The following is a 10,453-nucleotide window of genomic DNA, read 5'->3' as shown; positions in this document are numbered from 1 at the left end:
TTACAGCGTAGGATTGTTGGCAATGAATTCTCTTAGTTTTATCTGAAAACGTCTTTATTTCAACTTCTTTCTTGAAGTATATTTTTGGTAAATTTAGATTTCTGAGTTGACCTTCTTTTTCTTGTAGCATTTTAGAGATGTTGTTACACTCTCCTCTGGCCTGATTTCTGGTGAGAAGGCAGCTGTTAATTGTTGTTCCTCTGTATGTGGTGTGTTGTTTTTCTCTTGCTTTCAGGATTTGCTCTTCATCTTTAGCTTTCAGTAATTTGACTATGATGTTCCTAGATGTGGCCTTTTGGTGTTAATCAAGGTGGCTTTGTGGAGTATCTAAAATCTGTAAATTTCTTTCATCAAATTTGGGAAATTTTTGACTGTTTTTTAAAGATTTTTTTCTGCTCTCTTCCTTCTCTTTGCCTTCTAGGACTCCAATCACATATCTGTCAGACTGTTTGACCTTATCTAACTGGTCTGTGAGTCTTTTTTAAAAGTCCTTTTTTCCCTTTGTCCTACAGCATGGGTAATTTCTATTGGTTTATCTTCTAGTTCATTGACCCATTCTGTAATCACCTCTTTTGCTGTTAAATCCATCCATTTAATTTAAAAATTTTCAGTTACTGTGACTTTTATTTCCAGCGTTTCTATTTTTCAAGTCATTTGTTTCTGTGCTCAGGTAGGTAGGTTGCCTATCTTCTTATTCACTGAGAACATACTTTCATTGCTGCTATAATATCCTGGTATATTAATTCCAGCATCTGGATCACCTCAGTGTTGGTGTCAGTTTTCAATGTTAAACTGTGGAGACTCTGGTTTCTATTATTTGTCTCCAAAGAGTGATGGTTCTTTTATTAGGCAATTAGCTTGGGTGGATATACAGTGCAAATCACACTTATGGGGTGGCAGCTCTAACCTTAGTTTAGATTTTCAGTCTTTAGCTGAGCTGCCTTGAGTCTAATCGGCACATTTGTGGTCCAGAGTTTGGGCAGAGATGTGGGCAGACAGAACTTGGGGATTCCCCTCTCTCTGGCTCTTCCCTTCTGAGACTCCCATCTTTCCCTCCAGGGGCTTCAGTTGTCCTGGCTCAGTACTCGTACTGTGATTTTCCACCAGCATATTGTACCTACCACTTTGTCAGCTGCCAAGTTACAAGCAGCAAAAACAGGGAACTTTCTCTGCACAATCCTCTTCTGAGTGTGAACTCCCCACCAAACTTTCTGCTTCCCTTCATTCTCCAGTGTCTTCAAGTAGCTGTTTTTCGTATTTGTTGTTTGTGGAGGGATCATTCCCAAGCATCTTACTCAGCCATTATTAGAAGTCCCTAGGTGTAGTTTAAATATTTAATCTATTTCCTCCATATTTCCCTCTATTTCTTGAGCATATCAATCAGTTGAAACTCCTTGTCAACTTTCTCCAGTATCTGGCTCACCTGTTTCTATTTCCTACTTTTGCTCTGGTTTCAAATAATACCTCTTGACTTGCTAGTAATTTTTATTAGATCCAGAAATTGTGTATAAAAAAATTAGAGCATCTCTAGATGTTTTTTTTTTTTTAGATGTTTTTTTTAAAAATTTATTAATTTATTTATTTATGGCTGTGTTGGGTCTTCATTTCCGTGTGAGGGCTTTCTCTAGTTGCGGCAAGCGGGGGCCACTCTTTACCGCGGTGCACGGGCCTCTCACTATCGCGGCCTCTCTTGTTGCGGAGCACAGGCTCCAGACGCGCAGGCTCAGTAATTGTGGCTCACGGGCCCAGTTGCTCTGCGGCATGTGGCATCTTCCCAGACCAGGGCTCGAACCCGTGTCCCCTGCATTGGCAGGCAGATTCTCAACCACTGCGCCACCAGGGAAGCCCCTCTAGATGTTTTTTCTTCCACTCTTTCCTCTGCTATGAAAATAGAATGGGGGCCGATCACCTTAATCCACTCAGGGACTACATGGTCTGCGGCTACACTGTGAGTTTGATAAGCCTCAGTCTACCTGTTTCACCTTGTTCCTAGTAAGGAGCCCCCCTGAGCTTGCAACTGAAAGCCCTGTGTGTTCACCAGTCCCCTCCCCCTGGTGGGTCCTGAATTCTAATCATCAGCACAGTAAGCCTGCCAAAAATTCAATTCTGCTTTTCAGAGGTTTGAGGCTTAGCTTTCCATAGCCTTGGCCCTACACAGCTTCAGAATTTTGTTAAGTATCTTGAACAGAAAATGTGTTGTTTTTAAGGCTCTTCCAGTCCCCAGCTTTGTTCCTCCAGTGTCATGAGAGCACTAAGCTCAGCTGGCTTCTCTGGTCCCCGGCTGCAACCCTCTTGTCTGGGCAATGCTTGGATTCTCAGCCTCTTGCTCAAACCCAAGTCAGCAAATGCTCCCAGGGGAAAATGTGCTGCAAACTGTCAGCTCACGTCTCTATGATTCGCTCTACTTCAAAATTTTAGGCCTTTTAATCCTCTTTGCTTCAGCAATTCTCTAAGGCCTTTTATAAAGACAATTTGTATATTTTATCTGGTTTTTCTAGTTCTTGAGTAGAGCATTGGGCAGCCAGAAGCAACTCCATGCTACTAAAAGTCTCTAAGCACTTTTAAAGTGTTTATTTTCTTCCTCTGATCTTTGAAAACTGACTGTCCCCAAGCAGTCAATTTATATCACAACTTAAAAATATATTCCTACTGCTAAGTGGAAAAAAAAAAAAGCAAACTATGTTATGGCTTATTCCCCATAATCACAACTGTGTATAAAATATGAATACATACTGTCAAAGATTTGAAATAAATAACTGGGGTTGGATATGGCAATTTATTTCTTTTGTAAAAATGTTTCTGAATGTCCTATTGTCTGTAAGAGGTATGTACGTAAATGTAGATTGTCAAGGAGGGGAGGGAGAAGGAACTCGGTGGTTGAGATATAGCCGTGGGAAGAATAACTGTATAAACCTTTTTATAACTTGAATTTTGTATCACATGAATGTATTAACTATTAAGGAAAAGAAAGAAAGGAAGAGAGGGAGGGAGGGAGGAACACCACCCCTGGCCCGAGACTCCTAGGGCCACAAAGTGCCATTTATACTGTGAGTGAGGAAACAGGCATTTGGTTGTACTCACTAGCTGCAGACTACAGAGAACGGCCTAGCCCTGATTCCTTTTGGGACACAGAAAATTGCCTATCATCTTTCAGGGACTGTGATGAACAAAGGGGATTATAATATTCCTATTAAGAGCTTTTATGAAAATATTTTAAAAATTGGGCTATTAACTGTCATTTTTTTGTACAGATGAAGGTATAGTTAAGTATAGACAGTAGCTTTGTTAGGACTTTTTAGATCACTTCTTCCAATTATAGGATATGGGATCTTAGGTATTTTCTTTGAACGCTGTACCTTTTTAAAAAAATACCTGATAAATCTGGACAGCATGGCTGATTAACTAGTCTCTCTTTCCCCAGAACTTCATTCTAGCCTTCTAAACCAGGGGTAAGCATACCATGGCCTGGGGGCAAATCTAGCCTGTTTTGTATGGTCCTCAAGTTAAGATTAAATTTATATTTTCACATGGTTGAAAAAAAAACCAAAAGAACAATATTTTGTGACACAGGTCATTCATTTATCTATCATCTCTGGCTGCTTTCGTGCTACAAGATGTCGGAGTTGAGTAATTGCAACAGAGGCCACACAGCCCTCAAAATCTAAAATATTTACTATTTGGCCTTTTACAGAAAGTTTGCCAACTCCTGGGCTAGAGTATCTCCAAATAATAAGTTTCACAGAGCAACCTTCTGGTGGGGTAGACGGATTGAATTAATGGCCCTCTCTGTATCCATGTCTTTTTTTTTTTTTGTATCCATGTCTTTTGCCAGGAAACTTTGTAGCACTTTACCAGACACTGGGCTCAGTCACATGACGTGCTTTGACCTATGGGAGTCTGGAGACACAATACAAGTAGAGGCTTGAAATGGGATTGCACCCTAGGGCTTGTTCTCCAGCTCCCCTGCCACTGTCTGTAAACAGACCCAGGCAAGTCTGCTGGAGGATGTCATGTGAAGCAGAGTCATTCCAGCTGAGGCCAGCCTAAGTTAGCCAAGAATCAAGGATCTCAAGATCATCACACCTGCCTGCCTGACCCACAGCTGACCACAGACACATGTGCAAGCCCAGCAAAAATTACCCAAACCCAGACAGATCAGCTGATCCCTGACTCAAGAGCCATGAAACTGTTTATTGTTATATGCCACTTAAGTTTGGTGCTGGGTCTGTTACACAACATTATTCTGGCAGTAGAAAACTGATACTATGGGCACACAAACTTTTAAATTTCTTTTGCCAAAAGAGTCTAGGGAACATTTTCACTCTTCTGAGGGCAACTTAGGGCTCTGACAGGGGGAGAGATGAATAAAACACAGAAGTCTTGGAACTCCAGGGATGGAGGTGGGGCATCAAATTACATCCTGAATTTCATCTTGTACTTACAGTGGGATTCAGTAAATATCCGTATCTGCTCTGTGGCTCAATCTGCCACTGGACCGAGTAGATGCTAAGGCTGGGACTTGGCATGCCTCTTAACCACGAAGAGATCTAGCGAGGCAGAGACTCCATCATTTATGGGAAGGAATTTACTTCCTATTTATAAAATGTAGAAAAAGTACCTTGGGTATAAAATCTAAATGTCTGAGGTGTGATCAGTCAGGAGCCCAGAAAAGTCACTCTTTGCATCCTTCAGTCATCAGTGTGTAGTGCAAACGGAACAGGGGCTGGGAGTTCCTCCTGTACGGGGCTCAGTGGAAAGCTTCCCCAGGATAAAGCCACAGCGCCCTCTGTGAGGAAGAGGGGTAGAGAACAGGAAAGGAAAGGGGGCAGAGCTGCGGCAGGAGGCCGGGAAGGGATGGTGTAGGGGAGTCTGTATTAGGGAACACTTAATTTGCTAGAGGGAGGATCTTCCTTCTCAACTGCTGAACACAACTGGCCTGGGCCTGTCCTAGAAATGTCAAGCTGCTTCCTAGCGCACAGGGCTGACCACCCCCTCTGCAGAGCCCCAGATGTGGCTTCTGTCAGGAAGGAAAGGCATCCATCAGTGTGACAAGAAGTGGTCACCTTCGGACTTGCATGAACTCCTTGCGCAGCCATAAGGAGTCCTGGTAGAAGCGAGGATCACCCAGTCTCACAGCTGTCTGTTTGTAGAAGTAACAGTATAACACTGCCGCTGTGGATAGTAAACAGAAAAGAAGCCTCAGGGATGCTCCTGAGTATTTGTTTCCGGGTAAGAACATAACCGGACGAGGCTGAGGGGCCCTGCTTCATGATTTCCCAGTGACTCCCAGAAAGGGCAGAGGGCAGTGGTCGCCCCTGTTCTTGGTGTGGCTGTCCCACTCATCCCACGCTGGTTGTGATGGGCTGGGAAGCCAGGATCAAGGCCCTGGCTGCCAGAGCCACAGGTGGGACCAAAGGGAGGCCTGAGGATGCTCTGGTCCTTACCTAGTCTCTGGAATACAAATAACGTTTGAAGTCCATCTGTCCAGACAAAGCGGTTGGAGTTTTTCCAGCGTAAGTTCTGAAGGAGACATGAGTACACAAGAGAAATGTGAATGGCTAGATGAGGCCCTCACATCTCCAACTTGGTTAGCTGCAGAGATGCCACCTGGTTTAATATCAGGCTAATCTCACCCCCGTTCTTTTGTTCCACAAGCCCGAGGAGTGCTTCTCAAAGGAACCTCAAGTTCCCTTTTTTTGCTACAGAGGGAAAATTCTTGTAACTCTGAGGGAGGAAGTTTGAACTAAGCCATTTATTCCCTTTCATCCCGTAGCCTTTGCCGAGGAGAAATGATACACATTATCTCAGGAGTTCAGTATGGTCACTGTCTTGCCTTGGAAATCTCAGGCTCAGTTCCTGTCAGATAAAGGCTTGGTGCACTCAGGGCTTAATCAGATTAACAGCTTCACAGTACAAAGCCAGGACTATTTTGGCCCCAGGAACCAGAGCAGAGACAATCCTCTCCGGGAAGCACCTTGAGATTTCGGCACTGCTCTGCTTCTTCCCTGTGAGCTCCCTGTGATTCTCTCTGTGGAATCACAAGGGCAACCTAACGGGACGTTTGGTCTGAGAAGGTACCTTTAGTAAAGAAATGACTGGAGAACCCTGAGGTTTTAATATGTTCCATAAAATGAGTACATGAGAAGCACATGAGATACCCAAAGGGATGGAAGAATTTGTGAGGCAGAAGAAATCTGAGGGAATTCCCTGGCGGTCCAGTGGTTAGGACTCCGTGCTTCCGCTGCAGGGGGCAGGGGTTCAATCCCTGCTCAGGGAACTAAGATCCCACAAGCCATGCCACGTGGCCAAAACAACAACAACAACAAAAAACAAATCCAAAACCATGAAAACTGGATCTGCTCTGAGGCCTATGTTAGAACCAAAGGGAGGCATCTTGGGGGTCGGTTCTCCTAGCGTAAGTGATGGGGATGCATCAGAGGGCATGCAGCACTAAAGGGCCAGCGGCACTCCTGCCTGGCTATTTCCCATGGCACACTGATGCCTAAGAATGTGCTGTACCAACACTCACCTGCCCAAACAGCTAACGATGAAACAGATTCAACTTCCTGTTTTAGCCCTGGCAGGCCTTTTGGGGCAAAAGTGAATTGAATGTTCCAGAAGTGTCCCTGGACTCTTGGATAAGGCTGTTCTTCAACATATAAGGTTGGATAAAAGTGCCTTATGAAATTCTCATGTGTCTAGCTTCAGGCTGGACCACATTCATTTCACCTGTTTCTTATCAAGGACTCTGTGAGATATAAACATCCAGAGATTCTGGGTTCCCACAGAAAAGCATTCCTAGCCCTTTAAGGATTCAGAGCCTCACTCTTACCATGACCCAGACATGAAGGGAGATGCTGAGGGCGAAGTACACAGCCGTCAGGATGATGGTCCCTTTGAACTTATGGAAGAGGAGGTTGACCAGGCCAGCCTGGAAGACGAAGGTGTTGAAGAACATGAGGAAAATGATGATGATGTTGAAGAGGACTGCAATATCCTGGATGCTGCAGACACAGAAAACAAAAGGACAGCCGAATGGAGGCCTGGGGAGGACCCAAGAGCCAGCCCTGAGCCCTAAGGGACACCATGGAGTCTGTCCTTCCTTGTTATATATAGTCCTCTGAAACCCCCCAGAGGTAGTTTGGGTTTTGGACCCCAAATGACACGAAGCTAAAACTACCCGCTGGCGCCATCAGTTGAGTGGCAGTCTATGCACAAGGCTTTCCTGCTGACACTCCCAACTCAACAAAGCTCCCAGGCACCTGTGAGAAGCAGCTAGTTGCCTCCCTGTATCCAGAAAATGCCAGCCCTGTCTGTCACATAACCTGGTCCTGTCAGATGTTTTCCTCTAGCAAGACAGCAATGCACTTTCCCTCATCTGTGCACGCCTGGCTGCCTTAGTGCCATTCATGTCTCAGTGCAAATGTCCCCTCTTCAAAAAGACTTTTCTTTCACTCCACTACCTAAAGTAGCCTTTCCCTCCCCACCCCAGGTACTTTATATCCATTGTATAACATTTATTACTATTTGAAATTATCTTTTTTACTTTTTAAAATGTATTTGTTGTCTCTCTCCACTAGAATGGAAACTTCATCAAAGGAAGAACTTGTCAGGTTCACCACTGCAACTAGAACACTGGCAGGCTGATGAACACTTGCTGAGTGAAGGAAGACAGTGTCTAAGACTGTGGTTTTCTGTTTAGAACTTGCCTCATGGAGACTAAAAATCACTGTGGAGGGAAAGTGCCAATAGCTTCCATCCTACGGGATGCATATGTTATTAATATGATTATCCTTACCTGGGGCCACGGCAGTGAAAGTGCCGAGTACAGCAGTGAAGACCCCGAGTCCTAACCAGTGGACCGCCAGGGAAGTCCCTGATTACCCTTTTTACCTGACATTTTGTAACCCTCTTTCATGGCACTGTAAGACAATATTTCTACTCGAAGGTGGAGAAGACGACAGTGTCAGCAATCTGGCCCTCATTTTCAATGTGCACTGCTCCCTGTGTCCCAAACCCTTGTTAGAAGTGTATCAAAACAGGCCCATGTCTATGGACCACGACATGTCTATGGATCATGGAGTACCCAGGACAAAGTGCAATTTTATTCTCCCTGATATTTCTCTATTAATAACTTTAAAATGTTAAATTATGATTGTCGGGGACTTCAGACTGCTTGGGTTGAGCTGTCCCACCCACTGAACTTACATGAAGAGCACCAGCTGTATGACAGGAGCCATTCGGAGTAGCTCCGAGAAGGAATTGACAAAGAGGTCATAGGACAGCAGCAGGAACTGCAGGGAGAGCACCAGGCTATAGTTACTGGTCTGGAGCATCTTCCTTCTATCTTGGGCCCCCAAGGGCACATTCCACAGTTCCCAGAAAGCAGTCCTAGTACTCTCCCAGGCACTGAGGGAGAAGCTATAGTTCCTCAGAATCAGAGCTGTTTCTCTTGCTCTCAGACAAGGGCCTACTGATTCCAAAAAAAAAAAAAAAAAAAAAAGGAGGTTAGAAATTCATTAATACATATTTACTGAGGACTTATTATGTGCCAGGCACCATTCTAGGTGCTTGGGATACATCAATGAACAAAACCAACAACAACAAAAAAACCCCAACTAGTCACTCCTTCCAGGGACCCTCACCCTCAAACCTTTTTCCATGCCTGGAACCCTCTAAATGTAGAGCTCTTTCTAAACACTTTTGAGTCCAAAGGAATCTAGGGATACTACACACAGTGACTGTCTGGTCATGTAACAATACTAATTCTATTACTAACGGCAGCAGCAAAACCTTTGTATATCACTTACAATATTGCTTACAATTCTAAGCACTAACATTACTTAAATCTCTCAATAACCCTTGAGGTAGAAGACACACTATTACTCTCCCCATTTTACAGAGGGGACAACTGAGGCCCAGGGAGGTAAAATAATTTGTCCAAGTTCACATTGCTAATAAGTGGCAGAGCTAGCATTCAGATCTAGGCAGTCTTGGTCCAGAGCCTGTGCTCTTAACTACTGCACAAAGCTGCCTCTTACATAACTGACAGGTTTATATGTAACTAGGCGGGAAAAACAAACGCTGGCATAGGAGAAGTGGGAAGTGGTGTAGGCAGAAAAAGCTGAGAGGAAACAGTGCTCTCCTAACGTTTACGATTATGGTAGCAACACAGTGGCACCAGGTAAGGGGAGCTGGGCTTTTATTTTCATTTATTCCAAGACCCAGAAGCTGCTTTGGGGGTGTCCTGTGACCCCCTCCAGCTGGATCAAATCTATAAACAAATTTCAGAATGCTTCGAAGTGTTACAGAATGATTCAATTAACATCGGTAAAATGTTACAGTTTACAAACTCTTCATATTCATTTCCTTATTTAATCCTACACCCATCTTGAGACGTAGCCGTTCTTACGCTTATTACCCCACTTTACACAGAGGCTCTGAGAAGCTGCGGAACCTCGTCCATCTCACCTGATGGAGAAGTCCCACTTTAGTGGATGTACGAAGGTGCTTTTCTCTGAACCTAGTCTCCTTATACATCAAATAATATCGATAGCTATCACCTACATACCGGCACCATGATAAATTTGTCAACCAAGACAATTTCCTTTAATCCTCGCAACTACTCTGCAAGGTGGGAAAGAATTATCCTCATTCTACAGGCAAGGACACAGGGTCAGAGTTCAAGTCGTTCCTCCATGTTGCAGGTGAGCAGAGCCAGGATTCACAACTAGGTGTGAAAACAAAGCCCGTGCTCTTAACTACTACTTCACAGGCCACCACAGAAGGCTGCTGTGAGGATCCGTTATATAGAGCCGCCCACCGCCATCTCTACGGGAAGGATGACCATCACCTCGGGTTAGGGCAGCGGTGATTCCCAAGGTAATGAAGCGGTCTTCGCAGTTTGTCCACCACTATCTGCCGCGTTCTCTCTGTCCCCTGAGTAATATTCCTCCTCACCCTTCCTAATCCACTTTAAAATAGGGCTGCCTTAGCAAAAAACCAAAACCAAAGCAATTAACAAAATTCCGACTTCGGCCACTTTACCCACTCCTCCTCAGCGCTCTCACCTAGAAGGCCCAACGTCGGTTGTCACGGGGACACCGTCCTGGCTTCCGGAAACCGGTTTTAAATTCCGGAAGTAGATGGCTGACGCGAGCTCCGTCTGCGCCGTGCTACCTACCCACTTGTCCTCGGCTTTTTCTCCCCGCTCTATGGTCCGCCCGGTCGCCATGTTTGGGCCCCCGTATTCCTGGGCCCGCCCCTCTCTCAGCGTCGCTGCGCCCTGTTCCAGGGCTCCCAGCTGCGGGCCAAGGCCTCCCGCCCCTAGGGCCAGCCCCTGGCCAGAGGCTTCGCGTCGGCCCGAACATTTCCGCTTCTAGGGAATCGAGGGGGTGGGGGTGAGGGACAGGACCGATCCGTGACGGCGTTCCTGGTCACTGGAAGCCCGGGC

General features: G+C 45.2%; 1 protein-coding gene across 13 annotated transcripts; it reads right to left on the bottom strand.

The window, feature by feature from the left end:
• Positions 1-1,835: 1,835 nt before the first annotated feature.
• TMEM138 (transmembrane protein 138) lies at positions 1,836-10,402 on the bottom strand. 13 transcript variants are annotated; one of them, XM_036862229.1, is made up of 6 exons: positions 10,184-10,402; positions 8,209-8,473; positions 6,833-7,004; positions 5,445-5,520; positions 5,064-5,172; positions 1,836-1,881 (listed from the first exon to the last, which is right to left on the bottom strand). In XM_036862229.1, exons 1-6 carry the CDS (start codon positions 10,368-10,370, stop codon positions 1,851-1,853), a joined length of 840 nt encoding a protein of 279 aa, XP_036718124.1. In that variant the 5' UTR covers positions 10,371-10,402; the 3' UTR covers positions 1,836-1,850. The 13 variants fall into 13 exon arrangements, with proteins under 13 accessions (XP_036718124.1, XP_036718125.1, XP_036718123.1 ...); XM_036862230.1 differs by lacking the exon at positions 1,836-1,881 and adding an exon at positions 2,783-3,897; XM_036862228.1 differs by lacking the exon at positions 1,836-1,881 and adding an exon at positions 3,800-4,786.
• Positions 10,403-10,453: the final 51 nt, after the last annotated feature.

Source organism: Balaenoptera musculus, chromosome 8, assembly GCF_009873245.2.
Source record: "Balaenoptera musculus isolate JJ_BM4_2016_0621 chromosome 8, mBalMus1.pri.v3, whole genome shotgun sequence".
Lineage (NCBI taxonomy): Eukaryota > Metazoa > Chordata > Mammalia > Artiodactyla > Balaenopteridae > Balaenoptera > Balaenoptera musculus.
The sequence above is the reverse complement of the archived record's forward strand: the minus strand, read 5'-3'. Positions and strand labels throughout refer to the sequence as shown.

Coding starts and splice junctions, on each gene's coding strand:
- TMEM138 (XM_036862228.1), bottom strand. CDS start 10,370: ATGTTCGGGCCGACGCGAAGCCTCTGGCCAGGGGCTGGCCCTAGGGGC. Junction 5,173..5,444: donor ATTTGTATTCCAGAGACTAG/GTAAGGACCAGA, acceptor TACTATCCACAG/CGGCAGTGTTATACTGTTAC. Junction 4,787..5,063: donor GAGTTCATGCAAGTCCGAAG/GTGACCACTTCT, acceptor TCTTCCTCACAG/AGGGCGCTGTGGCTTTATCC.